A 21,613-nucleotide genomic window follows, 5' to 3' on the forward strand; every position below is an offset into this window, starting at 1 on the left:
ATGTCCTGCCTTTCTTGTCACACGACTGTAGCTCTACGGCTAAGTAGAGCACAATCATTATTAATGTTAGCTTGTGTTAAAATGTACAATCTTCCTCTGGAAACAATGGAAACGTGGCAACGTTTTCTAATCGGTGCTAGAAGCGCGTAGGTTAAATATAGAGACAAGAGACAACAAATACTTTGTTCAACAACTGTGTATTTATTGAAAACTCAAAAGATGATTGTTCTGTGGACATGGTCGATGAATGCATGTTCCAACCAGTTTGGAAATTTTAAAAACGGCTTAGGGAAGGAAAAGGAGGCGTCGTCGTTGACAACCAGCCAACTAACCACAAATCACAACTTTCCTTCAGACGGGAACTAAAACTTTGGACAACTTTTCCGCAAATTAGACATAAAGACACAACAATTTCAGCAGTAGAAGAAAAACAAAAATCAGTCATGTAAAAATGTGTCTGTATTTGATTGTTGTAAACTGCTACATAACCATATTTTTAGTCTGCAGGTTAAGCTTAAAGGCTAGTGCATTGTTAGCCCATAGGATACTGTCGGGATAAACCAGAATCTTCTTGAGACAACTTACAAAATCTTCACACAAAGCACATTTACAAAATATCACTCATTCACAGTCACTGTGTAACATTCTCATGCTCAGATATGTTTGCTCATAAATAAGGAATATTTGCAGAGCAATGATCACTTTTCTGAAGTCGTCGCACCGAACAACTTCCTTCAGCATTTTCACATGCTTAAAACCAGCAGCAGAAAAATTTAAATAAAACAAAAAAACGACAACTCAGAAGCTCGACGAGGAACCCAAGCACAGACCGGAGCACGTGTGGCCCTCGGCTCTTTTCACATACTGCAGGTTTGCAATATTTCTGCTACAGAAATTCAACTGAAACAAAATATAAGTTAAATAAATACGAAAGAAAGAAAGAAAGTTACTCAGAAGTCACTTCTGTTAGAGGTTTAGTGGCTCAAAGAGTGTCATGATGGCACTATGGAGCAGTGTTGCTCTGTGCTCTAACAGTAGTATCAACATAAAAGCAAATACATAACTCAATAACAAAAAGCAAAGAAGATATTCCTTTAGAAATAAAAGTTCATGTTTACAGAAAGACATAGCTTTTGTTGTAACGCCTCTTGTTCCAGTTCTTTTTTTTTTTTTTGTGCATTGCTCATGCTAAAATCACTGGGATATTGTCGTCGGTTACCGTTGCTGTTACTGTGTACGTGGAGGGAAGGAGGAGCGGGAAATGATAAGATGGAGCAGGTGCGGCAAGACAGGAAGGGAGGGCGGAGGGGCAGGTCAGCAACAGATATACACATGATCAAGAAAGAAAGAGAGACAGACAGACAGAGAGCAGGAAATGAGGAGGAGTGATGCTAGAAAGCGTGCAGAGAGTAGAAAAACCGAGGGGCAAAAAGAAAAGGAGGGGTGGTGGAGGAGGGAGCTCAGTATTCATCCTGGTCCAGGTGACCTTGTTCGTCGAGGTCGTCCTCATCTGGAGGGGCAAAGCCTTCCTGCGACACAGAAAACATCGACGTCTTTCAGATTCCCGTTTTCTTTTGACTGAATTGAAAAAAACCAAAATCATCTCGTCTCCAGCGGCTGCAAAACACGCCATGAAGCCGGATGAGTCACAGCACAGCCGCTTACGACGGAAGACATTCGGGAAATGTTTGTTTTCGCTACAGATCAGTGAAACTCAAACGCATCATCAGTCCTAATGGCTGAGGTACCTCTGTGGCGTAGAGAATGTCAATTATCCTGCTGAGCACAGGGTTGTTTTCACTCTCGTGTTCTTGGCAGATGAGCTCAATGTCCCGTAGTTTGCTGAAGTAGAAGTCTCTCTCTTTCTCTAGACCGTCCACTGTCAGCTTCAGCTCCATCAACTGAGGGAGACAAAACAACATGCTGACGGTTTGGACCAGGGGCGTCAAACTCATTTTCGTTTTGGGCCGAATCAAGATCAGGAACGCTCTTAAAGGGCCGGCTGTGCCAGAATGTATTGATAAAACCTGATCACAAACTGTTAAAATATCAATGAATTTTTTAATTTAAATAATATTATTGCACATCTTTTCAGGCCCTCTGGGATTTCATGATTCTTTTTGTGAATTTTTGCAATAAAAAAATCAAAGTGTTTGTGGTACTCATTTGAAAATATTTGCGATATATGCGCTTATTTCTGGCAGTAAATGTGACTTTTTATTATTCTCTGTAAGGATCCTGGACTATAATCTGATACTAATGCAGGCTGAGGCAGCTGTTTAGGATAAGTAAGAAAGTTTTTGACAAGTTGTGAGAAAAATCTGCCATAAACCTCAAATTATGTATCAGCACAAAAACGTTCAGGGTGACTTTGTGTGAATTTGCACGATAATTCTCAAGAAACTTCAGGGGCCGATGGATATAATTTGGCAGTAAGCAGATAAAAACTGTATTGAGTTGATTGATAACATAATATTTAAGCATACTTAGTGTTCAGTCTAGAGTCTAGAGGGCCACATAAAAAGCTACGGCGGGCCGTATTTGGCCCACAGGCCCCGAGCTTGACACACGTGGTTTAGATAATCAATAAACACTTTTGATTTACAAATCCAATAACTGAATTTTAAAAAGTAAGGCAGTGTAAATATTGTTCAAATATAAACTAAAAGCATAATATTTTGCAATTTACAGCACTTAAAAAAATATAAATATATATATATATATATATATATATATATATATTTTAACAAATATAACCAAAGCTTGACCCAAATTTACTTTTCCTCCTGAGGCAAAAAAAAGGGTGGAGAGAAAAAAAAAAGCAGTGGAATATAAATTAGCTTTGTGTGACTGTACCTGTTGATTTAGCTCCAGGATCTCGGCGTCGCTGCCCCCGTTTCTGGACAAAGACGGATTCTTCCTTATGGCGGGCATGTGGTGCTGGACTCGCTGTGGTGTTGGCATGTTTTTGGGAACTGTTGGAGACGTTCGCTGTGGTCCTGGAGTTACCAGAGACAGTGGGGGTGGAGGGAGGGACTCTTCAGCGTTTCTTTCAAAACCCGTCAGATCACAACACTTGAGCTCCACGGCAGTAGTGGCGACAGGTCGAGCACGCTCCAGAGCAGCATGATGTGCCTTTGATTTGTCACATTACGGAAAACAATTTTCGCCATTTTCACGATGACACCGAAGATCCAAATTATGGGCGTTCAATTCAACTGTAAGACAGCTAAGAGCGCTGAAGTCTCAAAGACAGAACATGCCGACACGCAGAGCTACGGTTCTGAAAATAAGTGCAGTGATGGTTCTGCCCATTTCCACCCACACAGCTACATGGTGACAGAGTTACAAAGCTGGTTTCTGACACACTGCAGCTCCATGGAGATTGTTCCCCATGGCGTTCAAGTAACAGAACAATTCTGCTCCGACCTCATGTTAGCAATCTGAAGGCAGTTTTTCTTAAATTTGGTCAATCAAACCAGCTTTAGGAACAGTACAGGCACATCTCAATTCATTAGAATATATCATTTAAAAGTTTATGTATTTGGGTAATTGGATTGATTGCACAGAATCCTTTGATTCCTTTCATTTTCGAGTATTTTTGAGCTAATCAAAACCTAAAATTGAGTTTCTCAAAAAATCTGAACATTTCATATTGCCCACCAGAAAATTACTAATGAACGCGTTAGCCTCAAAAGGTCGCTGCTAAAGAAGCTGGCTGGTCACAGAATGCTACGTGCATGTTATTGGAAAGTTGAGTGGAAGGGAAAACTGTGGTTGGAACAGCAATAACCCCAGTCTTGAGAAGTTCGGGATGTAATTCTCATCTCATTTAAGAGTTTGGAAAGGAGAAAACAGAGAAGGCTGTTAAGTGAAGTGGTTCCTAGTCCACCTTTTTAGACTAAAGTTTATATATTAATATTTTTTAAAAAAAGGACTTAATCCTTCCATTTTCCAACCACCTTTATGATTGATTTCATTTTCCAAAGTATCTGAGCCCTGACCACAGACCAAAAAATACCATTACAGGCTTTAAAGTTCATGTCATCAGTTCAGAAGAAGTCAGAAACTCACCTGAACTACCGGGCAACTGTTGATGAGATGTAGCAAAGCAGAGTGCTGATAATTTAGTAAATATACTGTCCAGTACAGGGACAAACATTTCTAGATTAAAAATTTATATCCTGTGTAAAAAAAAAATAAATAAAATTTCCAGAGAAACTGAATTTGAGCTTTTTCTTAGCTGCGAGCCATAATCATCAAAACTGACTCAAAGTCTATCGCCGTCATATCTGCAGTGAATCTATAGAGGTTTCCCTTCACTAGAACAACTTTTAAATGATATTCTAATCATATTTGAATTTATTCAGACGATTCTTCAGTTGCATCGGCTGTGTGATGAAGAATCCAGGTGGAAATATTCGACATTTTTGTTCATGTTTCATTCTGAACCAAAAAGGAAAAAAACAGAAAAGCGAAAAGGGGCAAGGATGTGGACCGTCTTCCTTAGCGCGGCTGCATCCCTCTATGCGCTGCGGTGTCGGCCGCGGCCCCCCGCAGCGTCACAGCTCAGCGGACGGCGAGCTGCGAGGTCAGCCCGTCGCTCTGTGAACCGTGCCGCTCACAACACTTGCTTTACAGCGAGCGCTTTTGAGCCATCCAAAAGCTCAGCAAGGCCGTGCAGCGAAGCCAAGAGGCGTCGGGTTTACCTGGGTTTCTCTTTGGTTTGTGGATAAAGTGATCACCTGGATTGGGGGCGGGGGCCACGTCCTGCCCCTGCCTGGCCAGCATGGGGTCGTACTCCTTCCCGTCATAGTTGGCGTCGAAGAACTTCTTGAACCACTGGACGAATTCAAAGTTGTCCTGGAATTTTCCTTTGACGAGCTTTTCTACTGGAATTATCTGGAGAGGGGGAAACAAAACGATCTCTGTGAGTCTCCGGGTGTGAGACTTCGATTTTTGACAGCGGAGTATGAGGGGCCATGCTGAGAAAATCCAAAAAAAATAAATAAGATTACGAGAATAAAGTCATGATATTGTGAGAATAAAGTTGAAGAAGCATGAGAATAAAATCAGAGCAATATCAGAATAAAGTCATAGTATTAACACTTTATTCTGGTAATATTACGACTTTAATCCCGAAATATTATGACTTTATTCTCATATTATTTCGACTTTATTTTTATAATATTGTGACTTTATTCTTGTATTCAGTGTATTATAAGCCTGGTGGGCCACCAGGCTTTACTTTTCCCCCCACCAGACTTAGCATTGTAACTTTATTAGGTTTTTTTTTAACGATTGGCTTTTTTTTTTTGTGCCTTTTTTGTTTTTTACTTTATAGTTGGTATTTAGGCCTTAATCTTCCAGTCTTCCAAAAATGCATGACAATCAAATGATATTTTCAAATGTCCTGTCAACTTTAAACATTTTTAAACTGGAAAACATGGCGGCCAGCTCACCAGGCTTAGCAAGTTTTCCGGGGGAAACCCTGCGTAGTAGTTTGACTTTTTCCTCATGACATCACTACTTTACCCTGGTAATATCATGACTTTATTTTCATACAGATTTATTCTCACAATATTATTACTCTACTCTCATCTTTTTATGACTATTCTTGTAATTTTGTTTTTCTTAGCATGGCCCTCGTACGCTGTCGTATTGTGGTATTAGATTTGCAACGTAAAACCAGGCGATGAAGGCTGCTTACTTTGTCGACGCTCATCCTTTTGAAAGCTGCTTGAAGGACTTTGAAGTTGTGTATAAATTCATGCTCCAGTTTGGCTTGAAATTTGACCTTCTTTAGAAGAATGCATCCCGGAAATAACATGTCCATGAACTGGCAATAAGCGGCTCCTGAAGAACACAGACAGATTTGTTAGATCAATAAAGACGCTGGAGACTTCTTCTTCTTCTTCTTCTTCTTTTTTTTCCCGCTCTTGCTTACCTGAACAGAGCTGCTCGATCTTGGTGTAGGTGAGATGCAGGGAGTCGTTGACCCATGCCAGCATGTCATGACGGCTGAGGTTGTCAATGGACACGGATGTGGCGTACACATTCACTGCCATCCCCTTCCTGAGGAAAACAGCAACACTCTTTCAGTCGCCACTCTTTGATAAATTAGGTGAAATATTCCTCTAGTAGCTGAATGCAAAAGGCACGCCACACTTTTCAGATCTGAATTTGTGGCAAAAACCAAAACAAGATTCAATCTAGAAGGATCTAGAACGGCGGTTTTCAAAGTGTGAGGCGCGCCTCCCCTGGGGGGCGCCAGAGCACTTTAGGGGAGGCGCGGTGCGAGGGAAAAAGTAAACCGGAAAAGCTATCTGCTTGCTGTCTACTGATGTGAGAGAAACGTCTTTTACGCACACGATCAACTCTGTGGATTTAGGAAAAAGTTGGTACTGTGGAGTGCGCGTGTGGAGCGGGGATCAGTGGAAATGTTTCCCACCTTAGAGGATATTTTGGCCAGTGATGTCAGTAACGTTTCTGACGTCGGACCACTTTTTTCCGTAACGAGTAATCTAACGCGTTGCTATTTCAAATCCAGTAGTCAGACTACAGTTACTTATCAAAATCATTTTTGCGTTACTGCGTTACTATCTTCTTTTGTTATTTAATCGTATTTCCTCTACGCGTCTTGTCGAGTGACCGACGTCTCTATGCTACAGAAATGTAAACAATGGAGGGAGATGCGCATTTTGTTGGTGGAAAAACTGGAACTATTTTGAGTTTCTGTCACCAAGTCCGATTATTATAAGCGGCTTTGGGCTTCATCTTTTAAAAGTCGCTTGCAAGTTTAATGAGCGGCGGGTTGCGCCTTTTTGGGCTCGTTTTTGAACGTGAAGTTGCTCATTTGGGCTTGGAAATAAGCAGAGACTCATAATAAATCCCAGAATTTGTCAGTCATTAAGCTAGTTTTAGTCAGTCTCTCCCTGTTCATCATTTCCCGGATGATCCGTCCCGCTGTGTCTTTGTTAATGTCAACTTAATTTATTACCTCTCAATGACATCGAGCTTCGCGTTGCGCTCCAGAAAACTAAAATATCGAAACCAATATGAACAGCGCAATAAACGTGAAAACAGCCACGAATAAACGTGTCCGTAGTTGGCAATAGTTATAATGGCAAGTTAGCACCGTTATAATTATTAATATTACGGTAAGTGTCGCAGCCATCTGAGCTGTGGAGCTGCAGGAGGAGCTTTGTGCGCTGCGACATCAAACTCAGGGGCGTAACGCAGAACCTGGAGGCTGGGGGGAGAGGGGCTTTAAAATCCTTCTTTGAGTTTTCCAGACAACAGTGGACCACACAAATTACTCATGTTTTTTATTTTTGTACTGTTTTTTGTACAATCTCCTCTTCAGTTCAACCTTATCAGTGGAGACACATTGTTAATGTTATCATTATAAAATAACTTACAATTAAGTATTAGCAAAGATCAATGTGATTTTGAGGCGGAGCGTTGTTGTTAGCAGCTGCTGAAAGTAACTAAAAAGTTACTTTTAGTGTAACTTAGTTACTTTCCAAGTCAAGTAATCACTAATATAACTAAGTTACTTTTTCAAGGAGTAATCAGTAGTCCGATTAAAGTTACTTTTTCAAAGTAACTATGCCATCACTGGTTTTGGCCAGAGCGGGGCTGAAGGCGGAGGCGGAGTTTTTACAACTCCACCCCCCTCCGCGGGGGGGGGGGGGGGTGGAGGGGGAGGCGCAGCAGGCATTGGGCTCCTTGGAGGGGGGCTCACCCTTTCATACTTTGAAAACCCCTGATCTAGAAGAACCCAACGTGAGCAGTCGCATAATAGTCCGCGGGACACACATTTGGTTTCTGATTGTAAACCAGCTTTAATCTACAGATGTGTTGTAATCCTCTTTAGATTGAAGTCGGATGGCAGCTTTCCACATCTGGCAGCTCCAGACTGAATGAACCAGTGATGCCTCCCTGCAGCGAGAGTCACCTTTCCATATCACCGCGTCCTATCGGTTTTATTTAAACAACTGAGTCATGTTTAAAGCTGGAGCGAGGACTGTGAATGCCCTCTCAGCAGAGCGCGTGCCAGCTCGACTGGCTCACAATCACTTGACGCGGTTAACACCTATTTGCGAAATAAAAACAAAATATAATAATAAAGAAATAAACATTTATGAGACCCAATCACGGAGGCTCAGACTTACACAGTCGTTGGTTCAGGAGTGGCTGCTTTGAATAAGAATAAGCGGCGCACCAAAGCAAAGTCAGTCTATTCTCTATGGGGGGGAATGTGCGGGGCCTTGGAGGGGGAAAAAAGCTGCAGCAAAGCCCTGAGTGAGAGCCACTGAAGTCTACAAATACAAACTGGGGCTGAGGGGTCTGGCATGTCGAGTCGGAGCTGAGAACAATAAATGTTCCCGCTAGCTGACGCTGGAAGCCCTTTGGGTTGAAAGAGCCGCAACGCCGGAGCTGCTCTCCTAGCGGCCCCCTCTACAGGCCTCCCCGAATACCTCAGGATTGTCAGCGCGGGGGAAACATCCTCTGTGTGTGGGAGGAAAAGGCAAAGCACGTCTCCCAAACGCAGCATAGGGAGCAGAAGGGAGGGAGAGCGGGTCTCTGAGATGTAAAAGTGCCGATACTCACTGTGTTCCGTGTTGTTATCTGGCTGGCAGCAGTAGTAGTCCTTATGGCAAAGCGCGGTGCAGTGCTTGGTAACGGGCCGCCCTGTCTGAGCCTGCAACAATCCGGCTTCTACTGCGCAGGCGCCCGACTCCATGCTGTTAAAAGGCTTATTATAAATAGGACTTTGGCCCGTTCCTGCTAAGAGACACATGATGTGTCGGGTTGGATTTTAAGCTTGTTAGTGACACGATGCAAGAGGTTCGCAAGAGGTCAGGCCACACAACAAGTAGCTTATGTTGAACTTGTTTCTACTGCTGTGTGTGTGTGTGTGTGTGTGTGCGTGTGTGTGTGTGTGTGTGTGTGTGTGTGTGTTGGAGTACACCCTCATTTCATTACAGGATTCTATCAGCACATAATACAAATAATCTGGCCTTTATGTTGTTCTGAAAATGTGTTAAAAATATAGCTTAAAATCCATTAAACAAAAACACAAAATGGAGAAGCCGCTGGCTGAAAAAGCAGCATCCCTGCTTCTAACTACAGCACAATAAGCAATTAATGAGTAATAAAATCTGCAAAAGCAGAGGGGGTGTTGGCAGTCTGCTGTGCTGGAGCGTACAGATGTGTGTTAACAATGCCCAGAAGGAAAGAGGTCAGCAGGGACTTTAGGAAAGCAATTGTCTTTGCCAGCGGTGGATCATGCACTAAAGAGTTGCAATAGTTGATTTAATAGTTAGATGGCCAGGTCCTGCTGCAGTAGAACTCCATGATAATTCCAACTGCTTCACAGTTTGTATGAAGTTTTAGCTGTTTTCTGGAATGCAATATTTGGTTTTCTTTTTCCACTTTTACACTCGTCTGTTTGAGAGAAATGGTTAAGGAATGCTTGGTGTTTTTCTTATACTGGTATCTGATGTTAGAAATCCTCATGTCAAAAATAAACATCTTACTATTTCCATTGAGGTCAAGAGTTACTTTTGCCTCATTTCCTGCGCACCCCTCATTTATTAAGTTAGCCTCGAGATCTTCCATCTAACAGTGGCTTAAAGTTCACTTTTTGGACAAAAACTTGCCTTAAATTGTGTGATCTTAAAACAAAACAGAAAAGAAAATAATCAAGCTGCTAACAATAATACTGCTGGACTTTAAGAGTTGTGCAGATCTGAGTGCATGCAAACCTGAAATAATGATATCAGTGGAGCCTGCTGTTTGTTTTTTGCCTTTCAGATTAAATTTAAATCATTTTATAACCTAGTAAGAGCAAATATGTACAAAAGCTGCGTTCTTAACAATAACCTGTCTCTGATTCCCCTCACAGGCATTTGATCACTTCTATTTCTAACATATTTCTAAAAGTATGTTTTGTTTTGCAGGCGGTTGAGGTGAAGGTAACGGTGCGAAGCAAAAACACTCGATAGCCAAGCATGTGATCCAGCCCTTATCAGTGCTTCGACGCAGGCTATGGTTTCACTGTGGTTTATTTGCACTTAAATCATGTGATAAAGAGCTGCGAGACAAAAACAGGAGAAAGAGGAATTCAATGTGACAACACATTGTTCAGCACCAGTGTACAGTACGTTTGGGAGGGGAAAGACACTGAAAGAGCCACTGGAGCATCACAGGACTGCAGAAATGGAAACGAAAGAGCAATAAACTGTGCGTATTCCGGCTTCCACTCACAAACAGAATAAAACCAGGTACTAAGAGACTTATTCACACGTAATTATAAGTGTGAGATTTACAAACTAGCAGCAGAAAACTTTAGAAAAGACAACAAAAGTACTAGTGCGTTTCTGTTCTAACTAAACAATCATACATACTAACATCTGAAGGCATGTAGACACCTGGCGCTAACTTCCCAACACCAACACACAGTGAAAAAGCTTCAACTTTCCCACATATTTCACAGTGGTGACGCTAGCTCGGAAGTGTTTGGCGGGAGTATTTAAGCTCCGCCCCCCACCCCAGAAGAACCAGGACAGAAATGACACGTGGTGATCTGCGTTGTTTTTGTTTGAGGGGTGTTAGGTGTTGAAAAGGCCATCTGGGTGAGACTTTTTGATCAGTGTAGAAACACTTATGATCATTAAGAAAAGCAAAATGAATAGTTGTGCTTGACATGATAGTAGCGATCATAACACACACACAGAAAAAAAAAAAAAAAAGAGTCACGGCGGAGGTTCATTCACATTTAGTGGGGTGGAAAAAGAAACCCATCCTGCTGTAAACCTCAACTGAGACGCTAATCTGAAGTCCTTCGTCCTTTTGATCCCTAGAATGCGAAACAATTCAAACATAAAAATATATACAAATAAAACAAGTTAAAAAAAGAAAAGCTTAGGTCATTTTTTCCTTTTGTCTTCCATCAGCTGATCAAAACCGACGAGTTGTTGCAATACATATACAATAGTTACAATTCATTCGCCACGGCCCGCAGTAAAAATCATCTTATGACATTAAAGGATGTAAAAAGGCATCTAAATAGTACATGACACAAGTGCAAAAGTTGTATCGTACAGTGAGGTAACACAATTGTTTCATAAAAACAATGTTTTCTAAACTATACGGTACAGTGCTTTCCCCTAACATTATCCAAGAAAAACTAAAGGAACTCAACAGCAAATTGTTTTTTTATGCTGCTTTCATATTTGGTTACCTTTTGACTGAATTTTGTTACCACGTGACAAATGTTGCCCATTCGGCAAATCGACATGGATACGGTTTTATCGTCTTAAATAACAGCCAAACTCAATATGGAAAATAATAAAAAAACCAAATGTGACTCGATCGCTTCATACAGAATCGATTTGCTTTAAAACAAAGATGAGTCGCCTTGCTCCGCCGCACGTTTTCCCCCCGTGTTGGGCTTCATCTAACCGGTTACCAGATCCCGCTGGATCTCCCTCCAGGCGGGGCCAGGATCCGAGCCGAGGATCTCTTTGGAATGTTGTCGTCGATCTGAGCACCTGCAGCCGCGGAGAAAAGGGGAATCGTTTGAGTTCAGCAGCAAAAAACCCCCAAAACAAAACAAGTCAGTGTCTGTTTTCTCTCAGGTTTCTAACCTGTAGGTAGATTTAAGAAATGAAGATTGAAACGGCTCCTGATTTAGTTCAATGGGTTTAAGGGACTGTGTGATGTGTCCGAGAATGTGTGTCTGTTTTTCCCCTTTTTCTCAACACACTAAGAAAAAGTTAGAAATAAATCCCTTGTAGTTGGATTTTTAAGTTCAAAAATATAAAAGTTTAAAGATAGTGCAGCCATCTCCAGGGGCAACCACAACATTTCTAACCCTCGTCAGGTCATTTTTAAATGATGGCCAGATGCACCAGAAGTACCGACGTCCATTTATTGCTTAAAATAAATCAAACTAATTTCGCCACGGAGCAAAGGCTTGTTGGAGGATGGGTCTCACCAGACAGGCTGAAGCTGGACTCGTGGAGGTCCCTCACGCCGCCATGACGGGTGCAGGGGCGCGTTGGGGTGTCCAGATCTGAAGCGCCCGTGTCCCTCTTTCCCGAATTCACCACGGCAACAACATCACCGTTGTAGGGCTCCCGCTCAACAGCTTTCACAGCCTGGCTCTGGACCAACAAGAAGATCGGCAAATGTGGACAAATCAAACCAGGAAAACCTGACAGTCACCATGGCGACTAGAGAAATATTCATGTTGTAAGAGTTTTACCTTTTCTCTCTGAACCATCTTCTTGTAGAGGTAATCTGGGAAAGTCCTCAAAGGACAGAACTTCCCAGAACCCTCTGCGCACGTGAACATGCCGTTTTCATAGACCAGACGCCCGCGGCTGATGGTGACCAGGGGCACGCCGCGACAACGCAGACCTTCGTACAGGTTTACGTCGCCTCCCTGGAACTGGTTAACCACTGAGATGGTCCTGCAGGCGGACATCAGAAGAGAGACGACCCGGTTCAGTCAGACAAAGGCTTGATTGGGCTCAGAGAGAGACAAGCTGGTCGATGAGCGTGTGGATCAAGTTTCATACTTGGACCCCTCGGGGTCCCAGACCACCACGTCAGCATCTGCTCCGGGGATGATCCGGCCTTTCCGGGGGTACAGGTTGTAAATCTTGGCCGCATTAGAGCTTGTGACGGCAACGAAGCGATTCTCGTCCATTTTGCCTCCGACCTGCCCGGTAAAACAAAAATAAAGTGTGTCGAACTTACAGGTTGAAGTGGAAACAATTGTTATCTGGCATCCTGTGAAAAGTGCTTGTTTTGTTCCGCTTTTGGTTTGCAGACACACCCCAATGTTTCAGATCAGTAAGCAACTTTTAATATCAGACAAAGAAAACCTGAGCAAATACTAACAGCAGCTTTCAAATGATAATTTTATCTGCTACAGGAAAGACGTTTCCTTGACTGACCTGATCTTTTACATTTTCATATCCTGACCTTCCATATTCACACACGTCTTTTAATTCAGCCCCACAGGACCGTTTTCAGCTACTGTTGAAGCCACACCATCTCAACTGAATACCAGACTTTGACTAGGCCGCTCAAAATTCTTATTATGTTACCTTTTGAAACTTTTTACTTTACTTCATGTCATCAAAGAGGTTCAACTCAAAGCTGAATGAACCTAACAAGTGAATTTACAATGTGATCCACACAGGCTGGCAGATTTAAGTTACAAGTAATCTTTTAATTTCCATAGATGTTTGCATATTTAAAATTGTAGACTTTTTAACGATGCGTAGACACTGACTACTGAATTCTGACAAAAAAACCCAAAAAGAATTGAAGAAGACGAAATCTTTAGAGGGCAAATGCTTGAAAAGCAGTATTTTCTTTTTCTATTATCTGTTTTTATTCCCCCAGTGAAATTGGATTTTCTATTTGTGGAAGTTCTCTGGCTGCCAAAGCAGGAACAAAAAGAGCCACACGTACCACCCCCCTCTCCCAGATGACGCTCATACGGTCCTGAACGCCTGGAAGGCCGTGAGGGATCTTTGTGAAATCATCCTTGCCCATGGCCCTCTGTTTGACGGTGAACGGACGGTGATCGGACGCCAGGACGTTTAGAGTGTCGCTGTGGCGGGAGTGAGGAAGGCAACGACAGTTTAGTCGCCGATACAAACTCCGTCTGCGATTGTAAGTGAGAGACTGTGTGGCGTTTCCTCACTTTCCAAGCAGACTCATCAGGACGTTGGGAGTACTGGGGTCCAGGCGGAGAGGAGGCACCGTGACGTGGGCGGCTGCGTGAGACCAGTCCAGGTGATAGTACTGCATGCCGTTCAGGACAGCGTGGGCCGTGGTCGTCTCTCCGTGGACAACCTTACCTGCGGGCGAACGAAATGTAAAAGAAAAACAAGGAAATGCTCGCGGTCTAAGAGCAGGGTGCCTGCAGACGTGCAATTTAAAAGTGAGCCAGCTTCAACCTTGCATCTTGGCTGACGCCACCACATCGCCTGCAGACATGCTGGACACATTGACGAGATAGATTGGGCAGTGGGCCTGAAGAGGAACGAGCACAAATAGATTTTTTTAGCAAACCCAGCACCTCTGTCGGGCTGTGGAGACCGTTTTATGTTTCTCATTATTATAACTCACCCTGTTGGCGATTGTGATTGCCCTGTGCGTCGCTTCTGCTTCCAGCTGCAAACCACACGATGAGTCAGAAATTATTCTGTTCTACTGCAATTATTTACAGTGTCTCGCAAAAGCAACTATGTCCTTTCTCGTATATTACAGCCACCACCATTTTTCACTATGACTGTGGTCTGTTTTGGTTCAATTTCACAATTATGCACCACTTTGAGGTCAATTTATCACAAGAGTTGAGGACCATTACTGTCCAGAACCTCAAATTACTCTTTGTAAAAAAAAAAAAAAAAAAGATAAAATCTTTTCTTATATATAAATTTAGACTCCAAAATTTGTTTTCATGCTTACATAAAATAGCAATCGCTTTTATTTCAATTTATTTTGGTTTAAAAAAAAAAAAAAAGACAAATAGGAAACTTTTACAAAAAGAGAATGAATGAATGAATTTTCTTTCATTCTATATTTGCAGAAAACCCAATAAGAAAAATAGCAAAAAACTGGAAAGAACATACAATAAAGCCCAAAATTATCTTTACTCCTTGCAGGTTTAGATATACAGTAAAATAGATTTTATCTCATTGGACATCCAGTTAAAATAATGGCTAAATTAATTGATTAAAATTGTTAATATTGCATAAAAACGCATTACTAGCCACACACTAGTTGTGGGTTGGAAGTGTTAAATTTGGCTTCAGCACCTCAGGTTGCAGAAATCATGTTCTGTAAGAAAAAGTCTTATGTAGGCAACATATTTGCAGAGATTTTATTGATATCACTAACCAGACTAGAGGAGTAAAAAGTTATTTTTATCTAAGGTCTAAAGCCAGTGGCTGGTTAATTTTGAGTCTCCCACCTCTTCAGGTCGACTGACTTCAATCCCCTCCGGTCCACTGATCCCGAGGTCTAACGCTTCCTTCGCACCCTGAGAAGACAAGGCAGCGCATACATATTTATTTATTATTGTAAACTGTTCAAATATATATATGTTGAAATGATCAATGTTTAGTTATACTGGTATTGTGTTCTTCTACACATGGCTTCTTCCTAACCTCGGCGACCAGCTCCCCGTTCTCAGCGTGGACCCTTGCAATGGCCCCGATGTCCTTACAGTGCTGCAGGGCCTGGAAGAGTTCGCTGTCCCTCAGCATGAACGTCTCCTTGTAGGCCATGAACATCTGGAAGGAGTTCACTCCTTTCTCTCTCACAAGCTTCTCCATCTCATCTCGCACCTGCACACAAGAAAATAGTCCAAGTGTTGATGAAAGGGCATCGGAGCCAACAATACTTGGCAAAGTTTGCACATTTAGAGACTGAAAATTGTATCCATTCTTCTTTGCAAAATAGGTGGACCAGAATCTGATTGGATGGCTGTAGGTGTAGTGTTTGTTTTCTGCCACATGTAACATTTGGGACAACTTGACATTGTTTAACATGGAGGTTTGCAGATATAAATGGACAAAATGTGAAAAAAAATGTGAAAAAATATAACAGAGTATTACTTCTTTAATTTTAAAAGGTACTGTAAAACAGCTTGCTTTAGCTATTTGACAAATTTGTACAATACTGAGTTGTGATCAATGTTGAAGAAGGTTGAAAACCTATTTTTTAAGTCAGGGAAATGCATAGTTTCGTACCTTGGGTCCCCACCATGTAACTCCGACATGAAGAGAGTAATCACAGCAAGCTTTGGGGTCAGCCATGCTGCGGCACTTCTCGTACGCGTCCAGCAAAGACTCATTCTTCTCTGGCAGAACATGTCCAATCACCATTGTGGTACCGCCAGCTAGAGCAGCCTGGAGGAAATCCCAAAAACAACCTTTTATATGTCTGGGTGGATGGATAGCCAGCTAGCCATCTAGCTATTAAGCTAGCTAACCAGCTAGATAGATAGTCAGCTAGCCATCTAGCTATTAAGCTAGCTAACCAGCTAGCTAGATAGTCAGCTAGCTATCTAGCTATTGAGCTAACAAACCATCTATCAAGCGACCAAGTTAGCTGGCTAGATAGAGCTAACTAGCCAGCTAACTATTAAGCTAGTGAGCTATTAAACCAACTAGCCATCTAGCTAGGTAGCTAGCAAGATAGATAGATAGATAGATAGATAGATAGATAGATAGATAGATAGATAGATAGATAGATAGATAGATAGATAGATAGATAGATAGATAGATAGATAGATAGATAGATAGATAGATAGATAGATAGATAGATAGATAGATAGATAGATAGATAGATAGATAGATAGATAGATAGATAGATAGATAGATAGTCAAACTAAATGGTAAATGAGACACATACTTAGCATGAAAATGAGAAAGAACTATTAAATCTGTAAAAAGGGAAATGCTTTAAAAGCAAAGTATATATCTTTTGAATGGAAACTTGTTTTTCTTGATGTACTTTTTTAATACATGTTTTTAAAGGCATAAATTAACTTAAACAGCTAAGAAAGCAGAATGTAAAATCGCAAGTATAAAATTACCCTTAATGTTCATGCAATAAAAGTTAATGTGCAAACCTTTAATATTTATTTATTTGTTTATTTCATTCATTTACAGTTCAAATTGAACATTTGTTTTGAACATTTAAAGTTCAAAATAAATGTGCTTTATTTCAAAATAAAGCACATTTATTTTGAACTAAATGTGCTCATTTCAAAATGTGCTGAAATAAGCACATTTTGAATAAAATATATCATGTAACATTACAGAAAAGATGCACTTGTTAAGCCAGTAAATATTTACAGAACCACAATCTAATAATCAATACAGCCTCATCCCAAACCATGAACCTTGAGACCTTTAACAATGATCCTTATAAATCTATCAGTAGTTAAAGCACCAGACTGACGGCTCCTCATGGTGCAATCATGAGCTATTTAAACCCATTACTCTGTTATTACTTTACGACCTCAGTATTTAATAGTTTTCCAGCCCCTAGAAGCAGATTTACTACAGTAAAACTGGATAACGGCAACCACTGAGGACACAGCGTGTTTTTGTGTAGGAATGCCTGGCTCAACGAACATCTGTCAGCTGACCCCAGGGGGACTGTGGAGGAGGACTGCAGAGGAAGACGGGTGTGTGTCTGAGGACCATTGTTCCTCAGCACAATGGCGTGAGTGAAAGGATTTGCGGCAGTCTTTGCAGCAGCCCCTCGGTATCCATGGAGACGGCTAGCGAGCTACATTTGTCCCCAGGCTATGTTTTTTTTTCCCGGTGGCATCAGGGAGGAGACGGGAGAGGGGAGGATGAGCAGGGAGGAGAGGGAACAGTTGTAAGTGTCTGTGGGTTTGTTCGACACTCAGCGTCCGTCACCTTTCATCTCACGTCGTCGTAAAATGCAACAAAGTGACGAGTCATCGTGGACGCCGAGAGGAGAACGAGACATCTGGTTTATACAGGATAACTCCTTTAAGGAGATATCAGCCCTGCTCACAGAATATCTTAAAATGACAGTGATGTAAATGAAGGAAGCTCTGCAAATTGGGTCTCCTATAGAAAAAAGACATTTTAAAAAATGAAATAAATGTGCTTTTATTATCTTAGCGCACGTCTCTTTCCTACAGCGACCTGTTCTGCTGTTCCTTTTTCATGTGCATTTTTACAGGAATCAGCTGAACTCTGTCCAATATTCAGCTGGATATCTTCTTTTTGGAAGAACTCCCGATACCTTGATACAGGAGAGCAAAGACTTACTTTTTTTGTATACATTATTCATTTCTTTGTCTGCACTGCAACCTGTTGAAACATGTCTGATATTCATCCAGGCTGCTAGCATCATTGCAACCTTAGCAACTTTCTCCCTGTATTTAGTGATTATTCAGGAACATCTACTAACTCTATTTTTTACACAAAAACAATAAGAAACAAAGTAAGATACATTTTCTGCTTTTATCAAGAGGATATTTGAGACTTGAGACTGGAAAGAGAGCATTTTATTTTTTACTCCTCTTCAAGAAACAAATAGTTTTACTTCTCTCTCCCATAGCGTCCCTCACAACTATTGCCAATTATGCAAATTACAACATGACACGGGGATTAGCATCTTTTAATCGATTTCTACATCCTGACTAGATTTGCCAACACATGGTAAGCCGTGCTAACATTGCGTACCGCATAGCAAAAGGCTGAAGACAACTTAAAAATGTGAACTGTAATCATTTTGTCTTTGTTTTCTATTTCTTAGACAGAAATCTGAAGTGGCTAAATTACGTATCAAGTCAAACCCCTGCCAAATTCAAGCTTTCATTCAAGCTGGAGAGTCAGTTGAAGCTTTGTGCTGAGAGTAACTTTCTGCCTTTTGCAACTGAAAACTCAATATAAGTGTAAAATAAGTGCACAATCTTGGAACAAAACAAGCTTTGTTCAAGATTGTGTTTTAGTTTTAACAGGGTCTGAAACGTTCTCCTTAAAGTGAACCAAAGTAGGGCATTTGATCCAGGAATACGAACAGGGATCAAAAGCACGATTCATGTCTGTCATCTCGGCTAAAATTAGCAACTGAAAACATTTGCATCTGGTGGACAAAACGACACCAACTAACCTGAAATCCAGATTTGAAAGCTTCACACCCCGACACATAAATCAACATCTACATCTTCCACTGTCACATAAAGCTTCCTCCACTCCCCTTTCCTGCAGGGTGCTTACCTTGGTGCCGCTGTAGTAGTCGTCCGCGGTGACGGCGTTCATGAAGGTCTCCTCCAGGTGGACGCTGGTGTCGATGCCCCCGGGAAGCACCAGCTTCCCCGAGGCGTCGATCACTTTGGCTCCTCCGGGGATCATCAGCTCCTTCCCCACCTGCTGGATGATGCCGTTCTCGATGTAGACGTCGGCCTCCTGGGTGCAGTCGTCGTTCACCACCTTGCCGCCCTTCACCAGGATCCGCACCATCGCTGAGCTGGAAGACATGGCTATCGCTCTGCGTGGCAAAGAGAGAAACGCACACGTGTTCAGGAGAGTTTGAGTGACTTTCTTGGTCCAAATACACAAAAAGAGAAAAAGCTACAGATAAGGTACCTCATTCTGAGACAGTTTGAGGAGTTTAACGAGGAGAGAAGAAGCTCTGGGATGCTACTCTGTGATGGGTCTGTCACACTGTGACTGACATCAGCTACAGCGCTGAGAAGGCTGTGTCAGTCACCGCCTGAAACCTGACGTACCGTCACAGTGACGCAGTGGGAACAGAAAGAAGCTGAGTCCGGTTGTAGGTCACAATGAGGCGAACAAGGGTCAACAGGGCCTTTATTATATAAAAAGGGACGGCCAGTCATACAGCAACGTACAATGACCTGCATCACACTGGGATAAATCTGGAGACCAAAATCTCAACATGAGTTGAAGGACTAGCTACTTGGTATTCAGTTAGTTAGTCAGTCAGTCAGTCAGTCAGTCAGTCAGTCAGTCAGTCAGTCAGTTAGTTAGTTAGTTAGTTAGTTAGTTAGTTAGTTAGTTAGTTAGTTAGTTAGTTAGTACTGGTAATGTTGTCATCTAGTTAGCAAACAAACAAGTGATTATTTATTCCATAAAAACATAACTTGAAGCGCGAGGACAAAAATAACTGAACATCCGACTTCAGTTGAGTTCTAAATAAACGGCTAAAGTAAAATTCAATACCAAAACTTTAGTAGTTAAAGTTACTAGATTCTGACCATTATGGCACAACAATTGTACAATTATGTTTGACTAAATTTTAAAAGATGACAAAAATTTTCTACCATCCAAAAGTCATTTTTATAGTGCACTGTTTGCAGTAATATCTCTTACTTTAATGTGATTTTTGCTTGACTTGAATAATGACCAGTTCTACTGTTTATTCAAACTAATTTGAATAACTGTATCTGAAACAACAGTGATCTTTCAGGAGGTTAAAGTAAAGGGAAAATAATTTGAATAGCACTATATATATATATATATATATATATATATATATATATATATATATATATATATATATATATATATATATATATATATATATATATAAATAATCAAACATATACATATGTTTTTGAGAACTTAAGCAATAGTAAGTTTGCCCCTCGCTGGTTCTGAATCCCTCCTCTCCTCTCAGGCTCTGGGTGAATTTAGGTTGCGGTCCGCGATAAACAATTCATGAGAAACAAAGAAGCAATCTCCTGGGTTCCTCCTGCGCCCTCTCTGGCTGCCTCCTTCCCTGCGCATCATTTGTGGTGATGATGTTAGGAGCTGTGCGTGGACGTGGAGATGCTGTGTGCCCACCGTCTCCCTAGATCTGTGCGTGCTTGCGTGAAGTGCAGGATGCGTGCGTCTGAGGGTGCGGCAAGTTTACTGCAAGGCATGGCACTCCTTCACGCTTCCAGATCTGACGCCTGATAGTGGGAGAGGTTCTGGAGAATCCATCGGAACCTCCGCTAACAGGTCGAACTGCGCTGTTGCTCCGCTATGATCTCACTTATTATGTGTATTATTATAACACAGAGGTGACCGGTGGTGGACGGCCTGGAAGTTGTTTAAACGGGCCTCTTTAAAGAATGTTAGGAAATAGTTTCACAGTAAATAAATACGCTGATTCACGCAGACGGTTCATTTAATGTGATCGAATTCAGGCCCAACTTTTTAATTCTGATTCATTTTTGCGCGCACACGCGTAAATAAAAACCTACCCCGCTCCCACCTTTAATCTATAAATAATTCCTGTAAATATGCAGATCTGCCTCGTTTGGTCCAGGCGTAGTCAAAATGATGACACATGACACAAAGAAACCGGTCTCCATCATGATCAGCTGCACAGCCCACATCCAAGACTCCAAAAATAAAAAAAAGAAAAGAAAATCCCCACTGCGCTCTCTCTCAGCGCGCCCTCTTCACAGTAAGGTAATGCTGGCGAACTAAGTGGCCAGACATTAATTAAACCCTGCGGCCCGTCTGGACGGGTGTGGTTGAGCTCCAGGGCGTGAATGGCACCGTGCAGCCGCTGGGGAGGGGGATATGGGAACAAAAAGTGTCCGGGTAGCAGGGGTGGTGATTAAGACGCAGAAGCCCGCTGGCCTCAATAAAATCGCTAATGTGTGGAGCACATACCTCCAGATTGGGCCTGTTGCAGCTGCTCCAATCCGCGCTCTGGTTACTTTCTGACCGGAACAGAAGGCAACACAATCCGTGGACGGCCCTGCCCAAGCAGATACACACACCAGATGGATACCTTCCCGGCCGGTCTGGGACCAGCACACAGCAGCAGCATCAGCGTCAAGTCAGCGAAGCGGATTGAATTGAAACGTCTGATGTACCCCTTCAAAATAAAAGTCACACGAAATCAAATACTAGTTTACGTCGTGGTTCGAAATGAGTCAATGGACTTAAAGAAGCCACAGAAATAAACAAATCTAATTTTGCGAGGCACAATTTATATTGGAGCTTCTGGAATAAAAACAACACGCTTGTAATCTACAATACAATACTTCCAAACACTAATGTTC

General features: G+C 41.8%; 2 protein-coding genes across 4 annotated transcripts; both read right to left on the reverse strand.

The window, feature by feature from the left end:
• Positions 1 to 181: 181 nt before the first annotated feature.
• Positions 182 to 8,736, reverse strand: mapre3a (microtubule-associated protein, RP/EB family, member 3a). 2 transcript variants are annotated; one of them, XM_044142548.1, is made up of 7 exons: positions 8,617 to 8,736; positions 5,948 to 6,075; positions 5,711 to 5,856; positions 4,746 to 4,902; positions 2,857 to 2,999; positions 1,749 to 1,901; positions 182 to 1,529 (listed from the first exon to the last, which is right to left on the reverse strand). In XM_044142548.1, exons 2-7 carry the CDS (start codon positions 6,066 to 6,068, stop codon positions 1,461 to 1,463), a joined length of 789 nt encoding a protein of 262 aa, XP_043998483.1. In that variant the 5' UTR covers positions 6,069 to 6,075; positions 8,617 to 8,736; the 3' UTR covers positions 182 to 1,460. The 2 variants fall into 2 exon arrangements, with proteins under 2 accessions (XP_043998483.1, XP_043998482.1); XM_044142547.1 differs by having other exon boundaries at positions 4,710 to 4,902.
• A 1,284-nt stretch (positions 8,737 to 10,020) lies between these two features.
• dpysl5a (dihydropyrimidinase like 5a) lies at positions 10,021 to 21,397 on the reverse strand. Of its 2 annotated transcripts, none has more exons than XM_044142551.1 (13): positions 21,219 to 21,397; positions 18,807 to 19,077; positions 15,789 to 15,947; positions 15,204 to 15,383; positions 15,008 to 15,076; positions 14,161 to 14,205; positions 13,989 to 14,064; positions 13,733 to 13,889; positions 13,498 to 13,639; positions 12,594 to 12,736; positions 12,278 to 12,485; positions 12,008 to 12,176; positions 10,021 to 11,561 (listed from the first exon to the last, which is right to left on the reverse strand). In XM_044142551.1, the coding sequence occupies exons 2-13, from the start codon at positions 19,065 to 19,067 to the stop codon at positions 11,476 to 11,478; spliced, it is 1,695 nt and encodes a 564-aa protein (XP_043998486.1). In that variant the 5' UTR covers positions 19,068 to 19,077; positions 21,219 to 21,397; the 3' UTR covers positions 10,021 to 11,475. The 2 variants fall into 2 exon arrangements, with proteins under 2 accessions (XP_043998486.1, XP_043998485.1); XM_044142550.1 differs by lacking the exon at positions 21,219 to 21,397 and adding an exon at positions 19,176 to 19,444 and having other exon boundaries at positions 10,028 to 11,561.
• Positions 21,398 to 21,613: the final 216 nt, after the last annotated feature.

Source organism: Gambusia affinis, linkage group LG16 (genome assembly GCF_019740435.1).
Source record: "Gambusia affinis linkage group LG16, SWU_Gaff_1.0, whole genome shotgun sequence".
NCBI classification, from domain to species: domain Eukaryota; kingdom Metazoa; phylum Chordata; class Actinopteri; order Cyprinodontiformes; family Poeciliidae; genus Gambusia; species Gambusia affinis.

What these genes read in the sequence shown, in the direction of transcription:
- dpysl5a (XM_044142550.1), bottom strand. An exon ending in TTACATGGTGGGGACCCAAG is followed by an intron (nt 15,384 to 15,788) that starts GTACGAAACTAT and finishes TCTTGTGTGCAG; the next exon opens with GTGCGAGATGAGATGGAGAA. An exon ending in AAGTCAGTCGACCTGAAGAG is followed by an intron (nt 14,206 to 15,007) that starts GTGGGAGACTCA and finishes TGTGGTTTGCAG; the next exon opens with CTGGAAGCAGAAGCGACGCA.
- mapre3a (XM_044142547.1), bottom strand. Translation starts at nt 6,068, where the DNA reads ATGGCAGTGAATGTGTACGCCACATCCGTGTCCATTGACAACCTCAGC. An exon ending in GATCGAGCAGCTCTGTTCAG is followed by an intron (nt 5,857 to 5,947) that starts GTAAGCAAGAGC and finishes TGTGTTCTTCAG; the next exon opens with GAGCCGCTTATTGCCAGTTC. An exon ending in ACATTCTCTACGCCACAGAG is followed by an intron (nt 1,530 to 1,748) that starts GTACCTCAGCCA and finishes TCTGTGTCGCAG; the next exon opens with GAAGGCTTTGCCCCTCCAGA.